Below are 23,248 nucleotides of genomic sequence, written 5' to 3'. Positions count from 1 at the left end.
CATTAGAGTCATCAGGAAGGAGGAAGCCCCAGTTAAGAAGATGTCTCCCTGGGAGATTGTCAGTTCATCTGTCTCTGACATGTTCATGTCTTCTCTAAGTAGCATTAGTGAAAACTTTAGCATGTTTCTGTTACACCTTCTAAGTATCCTGTCCCTATGCCAGGCTCCTTCTCCTTTTCTGTCTCTTACTCCCATCATTTAACTCTGAAAGCATGGGCTCCATGACCAACCCTGGTTTTGTTCAGCAATGTCTATATTTAGACTCCTTTAAGAATCTGCCTTGACTTCTGGACATGTGGGTTGAAGTGGGGATGGGTGGTTACCTCTTTGCTAAGCTCATGTTTATTTGTTACTATTCTGTTGTAATAAAAGTTCATAAACATGAAATCATAAAAAAAGGAAAATGCCTCCATAAGATAGGGCTATGGGCAACCATGTGGGACATTTTATTAATTAGTGATTGATAGGGGAGGACCCAGTTCCTTGTGGGTGGTCCCATCCCTGAGTTGATGGTCTTGGTTCTATAAAAAAAGCAGGGTGAGAAAGCCATGGGGAGTAAGCCAGTATGCAGCACCCAACCCTCCATGGCCTCTGCATCAGCTCCTGCCTCCAGGTTCCTGTCCTGCTTGAGTCCCTGCCCTCACTGCTTTTGATAATGAACTGTTATGTTGAGCTGAGAGTGAATAAATCCTTTCCTCCCCAGGTTGCTTTGGTCATGATGTTTCTTCACAGCATAGAAGCCCTAAGACACTTTATTTTGCTAATTGGTTAGGCACAGGGTATGTGTGTGCATATAGTGACTAAGCAAAAGAATAGGGTGAACATCTGAATTATCATAAGGATTAGTTCTTTCATCTTGCCCAAGTCATTTAGTGTTATGTTGAATGAAGACAGGTGTCTGCTAAAGGTCCACAGACTGATCTTTGTCACCAGGGTGATGATGTTGCTAGGTGATATGTCTTATAGGAAGTCCTTATATCTTATAGGACATATCCTTACTGAAGATTCTGGAATTTCCCTCTCCCTCCCTGACTCCCCCCTCTTCCTCGTCTTTATTCCCTTTTCCCTCTCTCCCTTTCTTTCCAATCTCTATTCCAGTTTTAAATATAATCTCTTGTTTTCAAAATTCATTTCCACCTTTGTCCTATGAGATGATGCTGTAAAAAAGAATTCCTGTTTTATACTACTATATAGACTTTGTAGTCCAAAACTTAGAGCTAAATAAAACTTTTCTCTTTTAAGGCAATTGCCTGTGGTACTTAGTCATAGTAATGCAAAGATAACTAATATATTTCATTTGCTTCATTCAAAAATTCTATAGTTCCTACCATTCAAAATTTTAACAATGGCAACATTTTAAAATGTTTTACAAGAGCAATTTTATAGGAAATATAAAAGTTTTCTCTATTTTTTTCACTCACAAAAAATAATGTCTATATCTGAAGATTTCAGCTAGCATGCTATTTTGAACCATGTCACATTTTGCTTGAGGTAGCCAACTCTTACTTATAAGCCTTTACTTCCTGACACAAATTGAATTCTTCTATGAGAAATTTTAACAGAGCACATTTCTCATGTGAGTAATTCTTCACACTGCTCCATGAATCTATGCTATGTGGAAATTCAGCCCAGGACTAGTCCATTACAGCAAAAGTCACAGTAGTGATTTACCTATGGCTAGTATTATAGTGACACAGGCATATCAGAGAGACTTTTCATTTATTCTTTGACAATTTCATATGTGTATTTGTTGGTTTTGAGGCATTTAACCCCCATTACATTCTCTTACCCACTCTTTCTCTGAAAACCTTCTTTCCAACAAGCCTCCTCCTGCTTTAATGTCTGTCCCTCCCTTCCCTCCCCACTCTCTCCCTCTCTCCCTCCCTCCCTTCCTTCTTTCCTTCTCTCTCTTAGTTAGTTAGTTAGTTAGTTAGTTAGTTAGTTAGTTAGTTATCATCAAGTTTGAGGCTGCCCGCATGAACATATTGGGTGTGAGGTGGGTGTGGGAGTTACCTCCTGGAATGTAGGTAACTAATCAGTGGCTATCCCACTTAAGAAAATCATTCCCTCAGAACCCACTACCCACCCATAGTCAAACCGTGAATGAGTACCTGAAGAGGCCCTCATTCATGCATCAGAAAATAGTAACAAGTCTGGTCTTCCATAGATCTTACACAGGTAAACATGGCTTTAGTGAGTTCACAATACAATGAGCATGTCATGCCCAGAAAGCTTTGTGGCACTCTTCTCCATTCTCTTGCTCTTAAATTCATTCCATCCCATGTTCATAATGTTCCCTGAGCCTTGCTGGGGGTGATGTACATGACTTGTTTCAAGCGAAATACCCTACAATCACTTATTCTCCACAATTTGACTACCCATGATCTCTGCCTTAACTGCCCCAGTCTGCAGGGAAAAAAAAGTTTATCTTATGATGTTTGAGAGACACCAATTTGATATCATGTTCATTCAGCACAACAGAGAGTTCTGTCTTGGGGCCTAAGACCTCTCCAGCTACAGACTGGTGGGCAGGTTTACAGTACAAGGCATCAGTTTTCTTCTGTAGAATGGGCATCAAATCCAATTACAAAGGATTTGGCCACTGTCATAGTGTCACGCACTAGTAGGCATATCTTGCCAAGGAGGTCATTTTTATCAATTGCCATTTGAAAGAAATAATAGTTCAGCCAATAATTAATTTTTAAAAACCATTTTCTTAAAAGTAACATCCTAGTAATATATAAAAATGGGCTTGTTGAACAAAGAAAGAAGCCGGGTGGTGTTGGCACATGCCTTTAATCCCAGCACTCAGGAGGCAGAAGCAGGCAGATCTTGTGAGTTCAAGGACTGCCTGGGCTACAGAGTGAGTTCCAGGGAAGGTGAAAAGCCATACAGAGACTGTCTTGAAAAAAAAGAAAGAAAAAAAAAATGACTCAAAGTCTGGTGTGGCAGCAAAACTTTCCTTCCAGTCTTCCAGCTGAGGACCACAAGTTCTGGCAAGACAGCAGGAGTATTACACTGCTCCCTTCTACTCATTGATGGTTACACCACAAAGCACAGAACTTGGTAGATGCTCTGCACTATAACTACTAGTAAGAATCTATTTGAGAAAGAAAATAGTCAAACAAATATAGGAAAGAGAAATCCAAAACTTTAGGATTTGGAGTACTTTGTTCATGGTCCACACAATTCATCTAATTTTACAATTGTAGAATTGAAAATTGTTTTGATTGTGTTAAATAATATAATATTCTTCCTAAAGCAACTACAGGGAAGAAGCAAAGTAGAGAAACAAACCAAAAGAGGAGGAAAAGACTGATGCTTACTTTTTGAGGACAACGGTGAGGGATGTCTGGCCTTGGATTCTAATGGTGTTTCTTTCTGGTGTTTTGACAGATGGATCTTGTCTTCTCCTTGGCTGGGTGTTGCAGACATTCCCATTGGGTTTTCTCTGCCAACTGGAATTAAGATATTTAAAAATTGAAAGACACTATCCTTTCAAAATCCTGATTTCTTCTCAGAATGTTCACCATATGCTCAGCCCCAAGTCTAAGTTTTCCCATTGTTTGCATTTGCCTGCTAAGCTCATTTCACTCCTATCACACAGTTCCCAGAAATGACTTTTCATTCTTACCAGCAGGCTGTGCATAAATGGCATTCCTATAAAACCTGTTCACTGTGCCTGTATTCCAAGCAACAAGCAACAGCTTAACATCTCAATACGAATCAAATGACTTATTCAAGATATTTTCCTTACAGATTCTAAATGGGAGCTACTTGAGTATTCTGCTGTTTTGCCTTCCTCAGAGAAAAAAACTAGGCAAAGCATCATTCAAACAGAACTTCATGCAATCTTCTTAGAATATCTAACCCGAGAAATATATACATATCTATGAATGAAAAAGAAACTAGCTACTTTTCTGTCATCTATCAAAAAGCAAGTAGTTTGGGAGGCTGCTTCAAAAATATACAACTCCAGCTTCACTGAACAATGTCTAGTTAAGCTGTCTATTCAAAAGTGTTACTTGTGTTTAGAATTTCAAAATTAAGTTGTGTTTGTTCTTTAGGATCAAGCATAAGAAAGGTGATAACTCTTAAATGACAGTCATTTGGCCTATGGATGTCAAGTTTTAGAGAGTGCATTGCAACATTTATATATATGTCTATGTAAGATTATAAACAGTAACACCACAACTTCACTCAAAAACTTAGATGACTCATAAAATTAGACAGAAGAAAACCTCCTAGGTGTGGAGTGAGTGATACTTAATGACATGAATGATGCACAGACATCGGTATACTGGTGTCTGAAGAACTGCCTGGGACATTGTGCCTTAGTTATATCCTGCAAGGGTTATAAGGTGTAATTCCAGGATAATGAGATTTTTCAACACCAAATCCTATGAAGCATTGGTTTTCCCATTATGTCTATTTATACCGTAGTCTTTAAGCATTGGAGATGGACGACAATAAAGGAATTCAAAATAAAAAGGAAAGTTGACTAGACTTCTACATGTTCACTGGGTAAAAACTGCTAAACATAACTTAGGGTCCATTTGCCTATGAACAAAATAAATATCTGGAATTTTGAGGGAATATGAACCAATCTTCCAGTTACTGTAACACATAATATTAGAAAAAAGGAAGTGCAAAAGACATGGCTTTGGTATTTATGGGGTTACAGCCAAGAGGGGGGGCACACTAAAACCATGATCTCTCATACATATGGAGAGTGCTTCACAAGACCTATGCAGAAGATATCAGGGATATATTGAAGAAACTAACATCCCAGGGCAGAGACAAACACAGAAGGGGCTGCATACAGGATCAGCACAGATATGACTGTGAAATAATAATGTCTCCAGTCTCTGTACCTTCCTTGTAACAATTTCTCAAGGTCCCACCTGGGACTCCCCAACGGGTTGATGACATCTTTTTCTATGGAAAATATGTTTTCTGTAAATGCAAGAGCAAGGAAACTCCTGTTTCTCTATGCAGAGGGAGCAGGTGACTCACAGAAGGTGGTTCACACTCCAGGTACCAAAGTAGCCCTCTGATAACACTCTGGATTAGAGCCTACACTACCTATGTGTTCTCTTATCTAGTTCACAATTGCCAAAGGAATGTGCGGGGCTATGGCTATATCTCAAATGGTAGAGTGCTTTCCTCCCACACACAAAGCTCTAGGTTTGAGAACTAGTACCCCATAAAGCTGAGCATTGTGGTATATGTGTCCAATCCTAGCACTTGGAAAGAGGAGATGGGAAGACCAGTAGTTCAAAGGTCATCCTTGGTTATTTGGGGATATAGTGAGTTTGAGAATAGCCTGGATACATCAGACACTGTCTCAAAAAGTTAATTAACTTAAATTTAAATTTAAAAACTAAAATTTAAAAAAATCAAAAGTTAAATGTGAAAATTTATTAGCAGCAATGTAAAACGATAATTGTAATGATAATAAAAGAACTGTAATTTTCCTTATAGAAAACTATTCACATCTGATGGTATCATTATATGCACAATGTCAATTATGTCAAGACTCAACCAGACTCTACAAAGTCAATTAGTAAAAATATTTTGTTATATTTTAAAAAAAAAATTTAAAAACAAACAACTACAATGATGAATTTCTGTCACATTTTATAAGTGAGATTACTATACACATAATTAGAATCTGATGAATTGGCTATTATTGCACTTAGATTTTATATGTACTTTTATTTTTAGATTTTTTTTCAAAAATCAAGCAAAAATGAACTTTCTAAAAACATTTTACAACAAATGTCTATAAGACTTAGTAGGGGCATGGAGGCCTTTGTGCTTACAGCCATGCACTAAGGGAACCTGGAATGTTAAACACACAGAGTTGTTTCTTCAAGAGAAGGAGCCCAAAACCTATTCTCCTACCTACAGGACTGGAGCAGACATGCTTTCTAGCCTGGTGACCTCTTTGCTATCTGTGTGGCTGAAATTTTCTGGTACTGGATCTTCTCCTAGACTCTTACCTTAAATTCATTTTTCTCAGTGCAACTATAGAACCTATCTTTTGGACTTTACAAAGAGTTTTGATGTCACATCTGATCTGTTTTTAGCTTACTTTCTTGTTGAGATTTATTTATGCTTTGTTGTGTATACAGGCCTGAAGTAACCATCATCAGAATGGTTTTCACCAAACCATGCTATGCTTAAATATTACTAAAATAATCTACTTGAGGTAAGACTCCCAAAGTTTGAACGTACATCAGCTGCAGAGTCATGTTGAGCTGAACTTCCTTCTTGCCTCCTGTGACTCACCACTTTGCTGGCTGTGAATGTCACAAAGACCCTCAAAGACTTCAACCCGAAATCCTTTTTCTGAACTATTGTTGTTGTTGTTGATCAGTGTGTGTGTATGATGGGTGTGTATATGGGCATACACACATCATGGCACACATGTGGAGTGAAAGGACAGTTTGTGGTATTGTCTTGTAGTTGGTTGTTTTTACTCTTTTTTACTCAGTTCATCAGATTTGTACATAAAGCACCTTTACCCACTGACTGAGCTCGATGAACATAAAAAGTTCTTACTGTAACAAAAATGTAGTATCTAACCCATATGTTTAGTTCTATGTCTTTTCAGGTTATTGAGCTAGTGTCCATTGACTTTTTTTTATAAGGAGTGTAGCTCACACCATACTACCTAGCCAGACTTAGAAGAAGAAAGGGCAAATTTATGTGCATGAATGAAGCCTGTGTCCTAAAACCTTTAATGGGTTTACTCTGCCTTCAGAATTCTCTATGAGTAGGACACTGTCAGGATTCTATATGAGTAGGACACAAAAGCTGATGAAAGTTATAGCACGAATCTTAAAAGGTCTTATAATAAAAAAAAAACTCAGAGCCAGATATTGGGGTGAAAGCTGGAGAGAAACAGAATAGCCAGTTACTAGCTTACCTCTTGGAAATCCTCAGCCTCAAGACAGCGAGTTCCTGTTTCCTCACACCCTTATATACCTTTCTGTGTCCTGCCATATTACCTCCTGGGATTAATGGTGTATGTCACCACTACCTGGTTCTGTGTCTCTCATATTGCCCAGTGTGGCCTTGAACTCCCAGAGATCCAGACAGATTGAAGGTGTAATAGGATTAAAGGTGTGTACCACCACTGCCTAACCTTGATGTCTGACTTAGTGGCTGGTCATTCCTCTCATCCCCAGGTAAGCTATATTGGGGTACACAATATATCACCATAGAAAGGTTCAAATTCTAAGGATCTTGTAACCCCACACAGAGGGAGGTTTCATTATTTGGGTTTGGAAGTGTTGGTATTACCTGGAGTAATAGGAATGAATGAGATTCCCAAAGAACCCATTTATCTGGATAACAGAGAACCTCCTGCCCAGTTCAGCATAATAAATGCTCTAAATTTGAGTACTTTCAGTTTCTTTTATATATGAGATTCATATGATCTGAGTAAAATTCATGAAAGAAGATTGCTGTGGATATCGCTCTATATAAATAAATGCTGTTTGGCCAGTAGCCAGGCAGGAAGTATAGATGGGACAAGAGAGAAGAGAATTCTGGGAAGTGGAAGGCTGAGGCGGGGAGACACTGCAAGCCGCTGCCATGAGAAGCAACATGTAAAGACACCAGTAAGCCACAAGCCACGTGGCAAAGTATAGATTAATAGAAATGGGTTAATTTAAGATAGAAGAAGTAGATAACAAGAAGCCTGCCATGGCCATACAGTTTGTAAGCAATAAAAGTTTCTGTGTGTTTACTTGGTTGGTTCTGAGCAACTATGGGCCTGGCGGGTGAGAGAGATTTGTCCTGACTGTGGGCCAGGCAGGAAAACTCTAGCTACAGAAGATGAAGAAGTCTTGTTATATAAACTGTCTATCACAGCTAAGTGATAGTGGGAAATGGTTTTATTATACATTCTCTATTTTCAATAATTAAATTAAATCTTAACCAAATTATACATGAAGAAATCAAGTTACAGAGAAATAATGTGATTTGCCCAAAATGATTAGAAGACATGATGAAATACTATATCATGCCTTCCAGAAATCTATCAACTGTTTATAAAAGACACACTGTGAAATATTTTCCTCAATGACTATAACAGCAAACACTTGTAGAGAACTCATGGAGTGTCAGACACCCTTAGATGTTAATTCACGTGGTTCTTACACAGTACTGCCTTAAGGCATTCTTGTCTTCGTTTTATAGAAGAGAGGCATGAGGTTCAATAGCTTGTGTGGGGACAAGGCTGCCAAGAGACTATCTGGGATCTGGATATTGACAGCTTTGCCCTCCCAGCCCACATGCTAGAACATCACCCCCAAAGTTCTTGCCATTTGGAGGCAGATCCCATCCATTAGAATGCCCTTGTCTTACAGGAGTCTGCAACCTCTGTTCTCTTCCTACCACTCTCTCCTCTCTACCCAGGCTCCTTATTGGGCATATTCTATTCTGAATTTCAAAAAATAGTGTGAATAAGCTTGTGTTGTAAAAATAAGTTGCTGACTTGGACTATGTTGAAATACATATAATTCAAGACTCAATAGTTTCAAAGTTTTAGTATTCTTTGCTTCTTCTTTGGAGAAGAGTCAATCTATCAACCATATTTACATAGTCCGGATTCTGTAAGATTCATATTATTGTAAAATTATAAAGATTACTAGGGTAATTACTGAAAAAAGTTTTAATAAACACTCTATTATCCCCACAAAACATTGTGAGAGCTTTCTGGGAGATAATTATTTTTATTGTGGTACTTTGGGAAAAAACTAAGGCTTTGCACATTAAAGGAACACTGTGACAGTGAGCTATCTCCCACTCCAATTTAAGAGAGTTTTTAAGCATTTTCTGCATCACTTTTGAAGGATCCTTTTGAAGGACAAAAAGAAGATCACCAATACTCCCATCTCAAATACAAATATTTTCATAGGATTCATTTACTGAAAATACACACACTTGCAATTTCAAATGTTCATGGATTCAAACAAAAAAAATATCTTACCATAGTATAATATTACTGTTCTTACGTACATATGACAAAGCAGAATCTGAGATGTTTAATTAGGTACATACTAGTAGCACATAAAAATAAAACCCAGGCATGATACATCATTGGGTGACTGTTACAGCATTTTCTCATTCAGCAAACACACCCAATTTACCTGCTCTGGACCAAGCACTGTGCTGCATCTGCAGATGCTATGGCATGGAGTCAAGTGCTGCCTTTAAGTGTCAGTATTCAGAGAAGCCAGCTAATGCCAGAGCAGGAAAACAAAGGAGTGACAGGATAAGTTACAAATGAGTACCCACTCCTTTGCTTTCCTGGCCTGACAGGTCACTCAGCAATTCTCAGAAAAGTGAAGTGGACTGAGAATGAATATCTGAGCGCACAGAGTTCTCACGGTGGCTCCCGCTCAGCAGAGAGCAGGCTGCACGTAAGAACCAAGCTCTGTCTTTTCTCCTCTGGGATGAGCAGCTGCAGCTGCAGTCACACTCTTCATCATCCCGCTGGGAAACAGATTTGCCATGGAGGTTTGCACGGTGAGTGCGAACATGCGACTTCCTCAACACTGGGACTTTCCCCTCAGAAGCATAAGAAACCAGTACTGGGAACTCCATGGAAGGAAGCACCAATGCTTTCATACACATCAGGATGCTCATGGCTCAGTGCTATGATGAGACCTCTGAAGCAGTGTCTCTCTATTTTGCTCTTACTAAAACAAGAAGTCGCCCTTATAAACAGGGAAGGAAATGCAAAGTGCCCAAGGTCTACAGCAGAACAGACTGGAGAGTTTATAAAGTGATTTCTGCCTATCAGTTGACAAGTGTGGTCTCCTAGTATCTCTCATTTATCTGCAGAGCATCCCTTCTTTCTATCTCCTCTTCTATTTATTTTTATAAATTTATTTATAATTATCATTATCTGTTCTTCCTCATCTTTTCTTCCCTGCTTCTTCCTTATTACGTGCCCTTTCATCCTCTTTTTTCCAGAAGCTTACTGCCTCCCACTAGCTCTTCCTCACTCATCTACTCCACCCTGCAAACTTTTGTGTGTTCTCAAGTTATCTGCTGCCCTTCAGAGTTCCCTAGGCAGACTGCATACCCATTAGACTGATAGGGGGTGTCACTCTGTGACAGCCTGTGGGAAACAGAGTGGGGAGCCACTGACGATTTTACTAGCCCAACAATCTATAAGGTCTTAAACACAGAAACTAAAGGTTTAACTGGAGTCAATGCAGATAAATATAAATAACTAGGTCAGATGGATATGCTGTCATGATACAAGGCAAAGACTTCTGAGAGGAGAGTAAGGAACATCAATTGAGAAAATGCCTTTACAAGATCTGGCTGTATTCAGGTGAGTCTGTAGAGTACTTTCTTAAGTAGTTATTGAGGTGGGAAGGAAGAGCCCATTGTAAATGGGCTGGGATGGTGGTCCAGGGTTCCATAAAAAAGCAGGCTGAGTGGGTTGGGGATTTAGCTCAGTGGTAGAGCACTTGCCTAGCAAGCGCAAGGCCCTGGGTTCCATCCTCAGCTCAAAAAAAAAAAAAGCAGGCTGAGCCAGGCAGTGGTGGCACACGCCTTTAATCCCAGCACTTGGGAGGCAAGTGGATCTCTGTGAGTTCAAGGCCAGCCTGGGCTAGAGAGTTCCAGGACAGGCTCCAAAAGCTACACAGAGAAACCCTGTCTTGAAAAACAAAAACAAAAAACAAAAAGCAAGCAAGCAAGCAGGCTGAACAAGCCAATAAACTGCATTCCTCCAGGGCCTCTACAACAGCTTCTGCCTCCAGGTCCCTGCACTGTCTGAGTTCTTGCTGTAACTGCTTCTGATGATGAATTAACATATCAGGCACTGTGAGTGGAATAAACCCTCTCCTCCCCAAGCTGCTTTTGGTCATGGTGTTTCATTATAGCAACAGTAACCCTAATTAAGACAGAAATTACTAGTGATATCATTGGGCACTGCTGTAATAGAACTGACCATGTTGTTTGCAGGAGGATTGTGGAAGGACTTTGAAATGTTGGCCTAAAAAAGCCACACAGAGTTTTCAAAGTTTGCTGAGCTGTTCGGTGGGAGGCTGGAAGATAAGGATATTATTGAAAGGAATGCAGATGGTAGACACCTGCTTTGTGAAGTTCTGAAGGAAATGAGTCTCTTGAAGACTCTCTTGGAGCTCTTGCATATTTTGAATTAAGAATGTGTGGTTCTAGTCACTTGGGGCTGAAAAAAATGGGCTGTTAATTACAAGATAACAGAACCACTAAAGTGATACCTTTTCTTTGCTGGGACAATTTATGCTGGTTACCTGGAACTAAGAAATCAGCAGTTATCAAGAAGAGACCAGCATCACTGAGGGGAAAACTTCTGGAAAGTGTTTCCTCAGAGTTTCCTCACACTGAGGCTGCGATCCAGAGCCAGGCAAGGTTGTACTTCATGCTGGCAACAGAACTTGGTGGTGTAAGAGTCACCTAAGTGGTACTGACTTGGAAGGCTTAAGAGGGTCATAGAGAGCGGTTGAGGTTTGGAACTCTGTGACAGGACCAAAGTTCAGGAAGAGAGGCCATTAGTGAAAGTGCAGCCCAATTGCAACAGAGACCCCAACATTTTTAATATGCCAGTGGAATGACTGCCAACAACAGCAGAAGCTATGGAGGGGAGCCAGCCTGAGCCTAGAAAATAAACTATGTGTGCTGCAGAGAGCCAAGCCAGAGAAGTGACTCAGGTCCTTTGGAAGAGCCCAGGAGATGTAGAGTGAATCCCAGGCATTGGATGATGAGTTATTTACACTGATGGGAGTTTCGTTTTTCTTTGATCCAATTGTGACTGTGCCCTGGTGCTTCCCTCTTGGAATTAGAGAATATTTAACTTTTTTTCCTTTGAAAGAGGAGCCCACAGTTGAGAGATGTTGAGCTTTTAAATAGATTTTCAAGTTTTAAAGAAATTGAATTTTGAAAGACTTTGAACTTTTGAATGTTCTAATTTTTAAAGACTGTGGTACTCTTAAAAGTTGATACATTTTATATTATGATGTTGATATTAATGTGTGATCTTGGGGATGAACAAGAAAGGAAAGGTTATAGCTTAACAGTGATGTTTGATTGTCAAGTTGACAAGGGGTTAATTGTGCTGGCTAGTTTCCCATCAACTGTACATAAGCTATAACTATGTACATGTACACACACAATTTAATGTTATGAAGGACTTCAAGATAGTCAAAACTCTGTACTTTATATTAGTTACTTGAAAACTTGTGGGGAGCAGACTTCATTGTATTTCTCATATCACTTTTAGTATTATTATAAGGAGAAAGGTCTAAGAATGATATTTTCTCATTAAAACTGCAATGAAATTTTTAGACATTCTTCATAGTCCATCATAAAGTCAAACAACTTTAAAGTATTTGAAGTAAACATACACTGGATGACACGTGGGTAGAAGCAAACATTCTCATCTTTAGTATAAATGACTGGTTTTGCCTGTCCGTCTGGTTGAAGTCCAACAAACAGTCCTGGGCTCTTCAAAGATTCCAGACTTATAGATGCATTTTGCAGATTCCTCTTGATTTTAAAATGACAATCAGTATCTCCAGTGCCCTAAAATCAATATGACATGATTTCACAAATGTGAGCAAACACTAGAAAGAACTGCAAACCACTCATTGTCAAGAATATTTTTCTTCTTTTTCAAGCCATCTGCATAAATCTAAAGCCTTTTAAACTTTTTCCATAAGGTCCAGAAACAGAGACAATATGATGGCCACAGAGAGGGCACAGGGCTAGGAACAAAGGGCTCCACGTCACAAATGAACTTCACCTAAGGAAAGGCTACTGTGTGGTGGTCTCTTCAGAGCTGCTCACCAACAAAAATGAGCATAAAATATTAAAATGTGAAATTATCCCTTTAGAAAATAAAGGCCCTGGGTTCAATCCTCAGCTCCACATACAAAAAAAAAAAAAAAAGAATACATTCTAATAAGTGAATCATCAGTCCATTTATCATTGTTATAAAATCACAGAATGCATCTATACAAACACACAAATGTGTGTGTATGTGTGTGTGTGTGTGTGTGTGTGTGTGTGTGTGTGTGTAAGATATTTGTTACAGCCTGTTACTTCTATGGCCATGTTTGTCAAAAGAACATGAGATCAAGCATGAGAGAAAATATTTCTACAACTTATAAATATAAGACCTTAAGACACATCATACTGGTTTTGTAGTAAACTTTTCAAATGTAAGAAGAAATATGTTCTAATGTAGTTGTACGTGGTAAGTAAATACACACTATCAAAATGAGCTATAGAGCTAAACAGAGAATTCTCAAAGGAAGAGTTTCAAATGGCTGAAAGAAATTTAAGTAATTACTCAGCATCCTTAATTATCAGGGAGATACAAATCAAAACGACTCTGAGATATTATCTTACACCTATCAGAATGGCTAAGATCAAAAGCACCACAGACAGCTTGGAGAGGGTGTGGAGCAAGGGGAACACTTCTCCACTGTTGGTGGGAGTGCAAACTGGTACAGCCACTTTGGAAATCAGTATGGTGGTTTCTCAGAAAATTGGGATTCAATCTTCCTTAAGACCTAGCTGTACCACTCTTGGGCATATACCCAAAGAATACTCAATTGTACCACAAGAACACATGTTCAACTATGTTCATAGCAGCATTATTCATAATAGCCAGAACCTGGAAACAACCTAGATGCCCTTCAACTGAAGAATGCATTAAGAAAATGTGGTACATATACACAGTGGAGTACTACTCAGCAGAGAAAAACAATGGCATCACGAAATTTGCAGGCAAATGGATAGAACTTCAAAATATCATCCTGAGTGAGGTAACCCAGACTCAGAAAGACAAACATGGTATGTACCTACTCATAAGTGGATACTAGATATAAAGCCAAGGGTAATCAGGCAACAACCCACAACTTCAGAGAAGCTAACTAACACAGAAGACCCAAAGAGAGACACATGGATAACCCTGGAAAGAGGAAATAGATGAGATCTCCATGAGTAAACTGGGGATGAGCAGTGGTCGATGGAGGGTAGGAGATAGGGGATGGGAACGTAAGGGAATGGGATGGTTGAACTGAAACAGGGAGGGAGGGGGAATGCAGTGAAAGAGATCATGACAGAAACATCATGGGGATAGAGAGAAACTTGGTGCTAGGGAAGTTGCCAGGAACCCCCAAGCATGACCCCAGCCTGTACTACAAACAATAGTGGAGAGGGTCCATGAACTGAACTGGCTTGCCCCAGAGATCAGACTGGTAAATACCCTGTCATCACAGAGCTTTTCTCCAATGACTGATGGAAGCAGATGCAGAGATCCACAGCCAATCACTAGGCAGAGCAACAGGAGTCCAGTCAAAGAGAGAGAAGAGGGAGTCTATGAGCAAGTGCATCAGGATCATGATGGGGAAACATTCAGGGACAACCAAACCAAACTAGAGTGAACTCATGAAAGCTGAGTCAATGGCTGTGGAGCCTACATGGGACTGGACTAGGCCTTTTGCATGATGAGACAGTTGTGCAGCTTGATCTGCTTGGGAGGCCCCCTAGAAGTAGGATCAGGATCCATCTCTGGTGCATGAACAGGCTTTGTGGAGCCCACTACCTATGATGGGACACCTAGCGCAGTCTTGAGGCAGGGGTAAGGGGCTGGACTTGCCTCTACTGAATATGCCTCCACATGGGATGTCTTGCCTTCTTGTGGGAGGGAGTGGGGATGGGTTGGGAGGGGAGGTTGAAGGGGAGGGAGGACGGAAGAGGGGGATCTTTGATTGGTGTGTAAAATGAATGAAAAAATTCTTAATTAAAAAAAAAAAACACACAAAAAAGAGATAATCTCACGTACCTTAAAAAAGGTGGAAATACGGAGGAGGGGACTGGACCTGCCTGGACTGAATCTATCAGGTTGAGAAGAATCCCCAGGAGAGTCTTTTCCCTGGAGGAGATGGGAATATGGGGGTGGGCTGGGGGAAAGGCTGGGGGGGGGGAACAGGGGAATCCATGGCTTATATGAAAAATTAAATTATAAAATAAAATAAAAAAAGAAAGATCATAAAACATGGCAAGGAATAAAAAGTGGAAACAAGTAAGTAATATACATAAAGCAAAACATAATGTCACTTTAAGAATATTTTTTAAGTTATTAAACTGTTCAAGGGGCACTTGATGAGAAAGACAATTTTTATGTGGGGAGCTGAGGATTGAACCCCAGGCCTTGTGCTTGCTAGGCAAGTGCTCTACCACTGAGCTAAATCCTCAACCCCAAGAAAGACAATTTTATTACAATGTTTAGTGCTCACCATTTCTGTAAAATAAATAATGTGTGTTTTATGCCTAGGAAAGTTCTAAGACAACTCATACTCGCTCTTTATGATGACTGTTTGGGGGAAGTGTGACTACTGGCATTTTGTTTCCTTTCAAAGTAACTTAAATATTTTATAAAGGGCATGCATTAATACTATAGGCAAAAAAAGAAAAACACAAAAATAAGCATGAAATAGAATAAAATACCTGTAATGCTATTGACAGTAAACATTTTACTTATAACCCCCCACAAAAACAGGAGTTCTAGACAATGAGTTTTGTGGGAATGAATTAAAGTTTCTTTTATCAACCATTTTATTTATAAAAGAAGATTATATTCTGGTCTTAGTTCAAGTGTTAGGTTGCTGTCAGTAAGAAACAAATATCTGTCTATGTCTCTCTTATCTTATACATATGAATTAATCAGTGTCTACCTTCTTCAGATTGACTTGTCCATAATCAAACCCCAGAAATCACTGCAAAGCAAGATAACAATAGCGTAAGTATAATGGGGTAGAAACAAGTTCCTGGGGCTTGGAAAATGCAAAAGAAAGATGCTAAATTTGGAGGAATCAAGTAAGTCTCCCAGGAGAAGATGAAGCATTAACAAAGACAAAATTCATTAGAGAATGTGGGGATAGGAAAGCTTTGGCAAAGGGTCACTAAACAAGCTTCTGGTGTGGGTAAACAGCAAGAGGGCAAAGGAATTGTAGAAGTCAGCTCAGCTTGCACACAACACTGGAGTTCAGGCCTTAGCTTACAGCATAGCAGTCACAGGAGTTTTACGAACATAGCTCAAAGGTTCAGGGCCAGCTCTTCAATGTATTTCTTTCATGTCTCCAAAAGAAAGTTTCAGCATTTACTCAGTTATGCATTCCTTTGCAGTTTTCAAATAACAGTCTTTTCTTCTCTTTTCCTCTAGCATGGAGCCTTGAGGTACTCTTTTATTTAATCTTTTTCTTTTTAATGCACTTGACTTTTTAAAAGAATCTTAAAATTTCAAAAAAAAAAAAAAAAAAAAAGATGGTATACCGATTCCGCCTTTCTGCAATGTCGCCATGGTATTTATGATTACAACAATGCGTGAGCCCATGTTGAAGCAAATGACAACAGATGCTGGTGAAGACGCAGGAGAAGAGGAACACTCATTCATTACTGGTAGGACTGAAAACTGGTGCAGCCACTAAGAAAGGTGATGGGGCAGTTCCTCAGAAATTTTAAAATAGATCTACCACATGATCCATCTGTACCACTCTTGGGCATATATCCAAGGAACTCTATATCCTACTTCAGAGATATATGATCATCCATGTTCATCACTACTCTAATCACAAAAGCAGGAAGTGCAAATGACCTAGATGTTAACCAACTGATGAATGGATAATAAAAATGTATATCTACTCAATGGCATATTACTCGGCTATTAGAGAAATAAAATTATGAAATTCACAGGTGTATAAATGAAGCTGGAAATAACCACCCTGAGAAATATAACACAGACCCAGAAATATAATACCTCCTGTTTTCTCTTATCTGTGCATGTTAGTTTTGATTCTTTAGACATGTGTGCTACTCTTTGAAGTTAAACACAGTGTGTTTTTAAATGATTTGTGGATACAAGGTTCATGTGTTGAGAACTTATACTCCAACGCACAATCTACAAGGTGCTGAAACTTTAATAGACAGGGACTAGTGTAAAGTTATCAGGTTAGTTTTTCATCAGAAAGCATCTTAGAACCACTGAGCATTTTAATGAATCCCTCTGATTTCTGTTTCAATATGTCATTTCCTCTCAACATGTGCTCTCAATATTTACAGTGAAGTCTTGCTCTGGCTAGAGGTCTGTTGTTTGGACTTATAGCCTCCAAAGCTGTGAGATAAAGAAGCCATTTTTCTTCATAAAGTCACTTTCTTTACAGTGACGAGAAACTGACTAATACATATACCACTGGACTGTGTAAAAACAAACCAAATTATTAATACTAGAAACTAGTATTGGTCTGCAGAACAAAATCCTGTGGTTCTAGTATTTGACTTTATAAACTTTTATTATGCATCCAGATAACCAAGGGGAAAAAGGGGAGAAATAATCAAGCAAACAAATTAATAAGGTAAGTATGAGGGTAAGCTTCAGTTTTATTAATTGACCTATAATAGACTAATCGTTGAACTTGGCAGAGGAACTAAGGTGTACAGATACTATTTTAGAGGGAAAAAATAACCAACTTAACTAAGCATGCTAGCATGTACTAGAACTACTTGTGTGCTTAAGTACATTATAGAATTTAGTCAAACTTTCTTTTCTTTTATAATCTTTTTTTATAATCATTCTTCCAAACCTTAGGTCCTCTGTAAATAAACCCATTTCCTACACAGATACCAAATTTATGAACTCTAATTTTATTCTCAAACATAACATCTTTCCTACTGAATATTGATGTTACTTTGTACTAAAAGGCTCAAAACATTGCCGTTGATTCACACAATTTGAAAAGCCTTCCCAGGAGACATATCTTCCCTCCCAACACTAACATGTGCACCTATTTGAACTGCTGCTCTTTTCACACTGGAGCATAACTGCCTGCTTACACTCCTTTAACTGAAATTGCACCAGGGAGAAGGCGTGCCTTACTGCGTTTACTACAGCTCTACCAATAGGCAGCCTTCCCCCACACCCCCAAAGCTCGCTGTTTGTTAGCACTGTCAGAGGTCTCTGCTTTGCCCATGTAATTGGTCTGTGTAATACCTTTTTCTCTCTCATGTGATAATGAAAAGTGGGATTATACCCATTAAAATTCACCATTCTGGGAAACTTCTCCTGACTACTGTCCAAATCAATCCTTTCTTTAAGCCTTCAGATAAGCAGTTGAATAATAACTTAAATGGGATTTCTGATTTTCTATTTTCTCTAGATTATGATTGTATACATATTTTTTTCAGTGGCACCTTAAGGAATTATATTTCTCTCCTTCAAGTGAAAAAATGAGAATTAAATTTAATACAACTAAATTTTAAAACACCATAATTTCCTTCAGTTCCTTTTCCTTAAAAACAAACAAACAATTCTGCTTTATCTCTAACCCAATATTAACTGATTAAAAGAATTCAGATGGAAAATAACAGAAAGCATGTTCATTCTATACACAAAAGAGTACTGTGCGGCTTCTAGCTATCAACAACAATAACAAAGATATGAAGCTATTGCAGGGTGCAGGTGCAGGCTCCCACCATGCACCCCACGTCCCCTGCGGCTAGTTAGAAAAGAAAACGTCTAGGGACTTCACCTCAAGTGACATTTTAACTTCTCTTTCATTCAGAATTTGTTGAGTACCTACTAGATGTCAAGACTTCTGAATTTGGAATACTGTAATAAATAAAGCAACAATGTCTTTTTCATTCTATTACCATAGATTCTGTATATTCAGTATTACTAATGTTCGGATCAGCCTTCTCTTCAAAAATGAATCACTTGATATTCTACTCCTTCAGCAAATCTGTGTGATCCTGATAATAAAACCACTGTTGCTATCTTTAAGGCTCTCTGTATTCCCTCAAAAACTAATATGTAGATTGTGGTCTACAATAGCATTAAATGTGAAGCCATTTGATAGAATAGTTAACTGAAATATTTTATCTTGCATGTGGCTATACATAAATATGACATTGTTAAATTGATTTCTTTAAAAACATTTGATTAGGTAAAATATGATTTATAATTACTTTCCTAAAACCAAGTAAAACTCTGATTAGGTTTCATACTTTCTAGTTTACTGTTAACATTGTGCATAGTTAACCATAACTCACTTAGATAAAATATGTGTGTGCATGCGTATTCAAGTGTGCATGCTTAATATTTCAACTTCTTACTGACATGAGTTGCCCTTAATTTTTTAAAATTATTTTCAAGCATCTTTTGAGTGAACAGAAAAAAAACAGATAAATGAAAGAATGTCCTAGTTTCTTCAAACTGAGCTGTTGCCCTTCACCAGCATCCAGCTTACCACGTTGGTACACTAATCTTGTTTTCTTTCAACTCCTACAGCTCAGTTTTATTGCATTCATTCTTAGTGAGCTGGTGAGCCCCAGCCATGCTGTTCTGAAACTGTTTCTTCATAAACTATCCCCAGTGAACTGCGTGTTGTTTCTTATGAACCTCATCTCTACTATATCCAAACCTATTAAAGTGATTTACTCCTACAGAATAAACATTTTCTGGTGACAGAATTCGAAACATTTGTTATAGGATCAACATCACTTGGTTTAAAGATGTGTTTACCTATTAGAAATGTTCTTGGAGGTATGCTGGCAAACACACTGCAGCCAGTCATGCTTTTAGTCAATTCAATTCAATACAATAAGCATTTGTGGAGTAACAATAAGCACCAAAGCACTCTTGGGCTTTTAAGGCACAGTGATATGAACATGCATTACATTTACCTCAAAGCGCATTTTTTTATCTCCTTGGAGACGGTATGCATACTTCACGTCAGCCTCTAAATATATACAAACTACAGTAATTATGGTAACGTTCTCAATTGTTTTCAAAAGCAGTGTCATTCCAGAAAAAGTCTAGTGATTCCTGTCAGATACAAAGAGAGAAATGATGTTCTTCACTGGTACACATTAATAGTCACAGGAGGAAAGGAACACAGGCATCTTGGCTACAGAGACTCAATGACAAAACCTTACTTAAAGATTTCAAGTCACACAACCAAACTGAGTCATGAAGTACATTATAATATGCAGAAAATGATCAAGGGAAGTAGCCAGTTTTAACTCTAAAAACAAAACAGGCTGTTGCTGTTGCCCTTGGTTGCTCCCTAGAAGTTGAAGGTATGGCTTTATTGCTGAAGGCATTATGCACCTTGGACACAGGACTCAAAGGGTTTGCACTGAATCTGACCAGAAAGCATCCTCTCTGAGGACTACCATTCTTGGTGTTTCAAAAGGTGCTGAGTGAGCTGCCAAAGGAAGAGAGCAGTCAACAGTCTTACCCAGCAGTGACTCCTATGAACCACAACAACGTGGCTAGCAACATCATGGATCTTAGAGAACATACTATTGCAACATCTAAACAAACATAATTCTAAACTGCAGTCTAAAATGTATTCTTGTACACCAGATAAGTGTGGGTCTCACCCCTCACCAAAAAAGCTTCTATTTGACACAGAGACCATTACAAAGGCCACAACTGGTCAAAATGCAGAAAACAACTGACTCTGAGGTGCACAGGCCCAACTGATATATCTACACCCACACCCAAAGTTCACTGAAGAGGGAGCAGAAAGGACCTAAGAGCCAGAGAACCATGAAGCCTAGTGAAAGACTGTGTCTTCCAGATATGACAGGGAGGCTTCACTCATGAAATCTCAACAACATGGCTACATGTAAACAATGAAAATATCAGTTGATGAAGATGTGAGAAATCTCACAAATTCCACCCCAAGATGAAGAGCTACAATTAATGACTACTGAGAGAAGGAAAATTAGTCTTCTCCAGGAATGAGTCTCCTAATTGTTTATCTAATATCAAGCGACCAGGCCTAAAACCATACACATTCAAGCAGCTTAAAATGACTCAGCAGGTTTGCATATATAGATATAATAATGATTAAAGACAAAGAAGCTGTAAATTTGAGAGGAAGGGGGAGATCTGAGAGGACCTAGAGGGAGAGAGAAATGATGGAATTATATTTTAATTAAATTTTAAAAACAAATTAAGCTGGGTCTTTAATCCTAGCACTTGGGTGGCAGAGGCAAGCATACCTCTGTAAATTCGAGTTCTGGTCTACAGAGCGAGATCCAGGAAAGGCACAATGCTACCCAGAGAAACCCTGTCTCAAAAAACAAAAAACAAACAAAAAAAATTGAAATGTCACCCTTTCATGATGAGAAAAATTATTAAATTCTGCTTTAAAAAGTGATATACTTTCCATGGAGAGTCTTCTCTATAAGAGCACCAGAATAATTCTAAGCATAGCACAGAGATGCTTACACATCATATTTATTGCTACACTTTTCACAAGATAATGGAACCAGTATAGATGTCTGTCCACAGGTGTACAGATATAGACCACATACAGGTAAACATGAAATTGTATTTGCTATAAAGAAAAATGAAATTATGACATTTACATGCAAATGCACAGAAGTGGACATTATTATGACAAACAAAATGAGCCAGAGACAGAAAAAAAATATTGCATGTTTTCTCTCACATTTGGAATGTAGATTTAAATACATGTGGGTTGTGTGTTATGAAAATAGAAAGGGGACTATGCGAGATAAAAGGCATAAAGATGGATAAGAATGGGGACTAGAACTTCTGTGTCATGAAAGCAGAAGATGGGAACTCTGTAGGGATAAAGAGGAAGCAAGAGGAGGACACAAAGGGCTGTGGAGACAGTGAAATAGAATGATCTGTTGGTTTGTCACAGTAAAACCCATCTCTTCATGTGTTAGCAAAAAAAAAAGAAAAAAAGGCAAAGAGAGTGGCTACAAGAGTCAATGCTGGAGTGAATGTTTAGGGGAGATGACCATCAGAAGGTAGCCTTAGGGGCTCATGTTAGGGACCCAGGCCTTATAGGCCCAAAATAACTTTCTATATGGAGGCCAGGAGAACCTTCATTAATCCCAATGCTCTGTGACAGCTTGTGTGAAAGGTCATAGGCAGGGGTCTACACCCAATGAAAAGCTATGCTAAAACTGATCTTGTCATGTCTGATTGTATGAGGTGAGAAAACATGATCCCAAAACATGCCACTGTAATTAACACTTAGAAACTGTTTTACCTTCATTTTGTATCTTTTATTTTGTGTGGGGCATTTCCCACCAACCCTACAGTTCCCCAGAGTTTTCTTGAGTGCAAGCAGCAGGAAGTATTAGATAGAAGGATTTAGATTGTGAAGACAAACAGATAGAAAATAAAGGATAGTCTCAAGAGGGCCAGAAACATATTCCAATGGCCCTATCTCTGCCCCAGGGTATTTATAGAGATGCCAAGGGGTGGAGCAAAAGACCACCTCCCCCAGCACAGCCAAGTGCAGACCACTTCAGACACCTGCACTCAGGCCCTTGGTCCTAATCATCCTCTCTATGCAGACCTGCTGGGTGAAGCCAGTGGACCCATCTTACTATTGTCTTTTACAGTGTCCAGTCTCAGACCTCAGAAAGGTCTTCAAAGGACTCTAATCATTGTCCTAACCCTCCAGCTACCTTCCATTCCAGAAATTCGAGAACTGATTAATAAGCATCTTTTTGAGAGATGCTTACTAAAACTTCCTGCTAAAAAGGGAAGGAAGTCTGGGGTCAATTCAGAGTTATTGGCAGACAAAATTAGCACACTACCCCAGGATACAGAATGAAGTTGCCACTACTGACCCATCAGTTGCTGCCTCCTCATTCCCAAGGGACATGGGGACCAAACTTCCAGCCAAGCAGCTTTTAAGTGGCTCATTGCCAGCTTTCCATAGCCCAAAAGAGAGAGACAGAGAGGCAGAGACAGAGACAGAGAACCTCCTCCCCCAACTCCCTGCCATCTTCTTATTAGGTCATGTCTCCACAGAGAAGACCTCACCCATTGGGCCAAACCGCTGCCTACAATTGGTTAATGGACCAGCATCATAATTTTGGCAACATTTTCCCCTCTGTCCAAGAAAGATAGTTCTAATCCTAACATAATAAGAACTATTAAAACATATTGTCCAGAAGATGGAAAAGGTAATAATCGTAACAAAAAAATGAAACTACATAAAACAAGAACAATTATCAAGAAATGCATCCAGACTTCCAGACAATAGGTAATTGGCAATTTTTATAGAGATTACTCCAATAGCTGTCCTTTCCTGAAGAAGCTAAATTGTGTTCCTAATATGTCCTTACAAAAGATTCAGGAGGATTATAACTATAACTATTTTTTTCTCCA

At 38.9% G+C, this 23,248-nt stretch overlaps 1 protein-coding gene across 1 annotated transcript in view; it reads right to left on the bottom strand.

The window, feature by feature from the left end:
- The window catches only part of Rp1 (RP1 axonemal microtubule associated), a 222,221-nt gene that overhangs the window by 71,716 nt on the left and 127,257 nt on the right, over window positions 1-23,248 (bottom strand). The window contains exons 15-16 of the mRNA XM_036179670.1: window positions 12,420-12,597; window positions 3,327-3,458 (exon numbers count right to left, since the gene is read on the bottom strand). Coding sequence (XP_036035563.1) covers window positions 3,327-3,458; window positions 12,420-12,597 — 310 coding nt within the window. The remainder of the gene's footprint in view (window positions 1-3,326; window positions 3,459-12,419; window positions 12,598-23,248) is intronic.

This window comes from Onychomys torridus, chromosome 2 (assembly GCF_903995425.1).
Source record: "Onychomys torridus chromosome 2, mOncTor1.1, whole genome shotgun sequence".
Lineage (NCBI taxonomy): Eukaryota > Metazoa > Chordata > Mammalia > Rodentia > Cricetidae > Onychomys > Onychomys torridus.
This window is presented reverse-complemented; position numbering and strand designations above follow the sequence as displayed.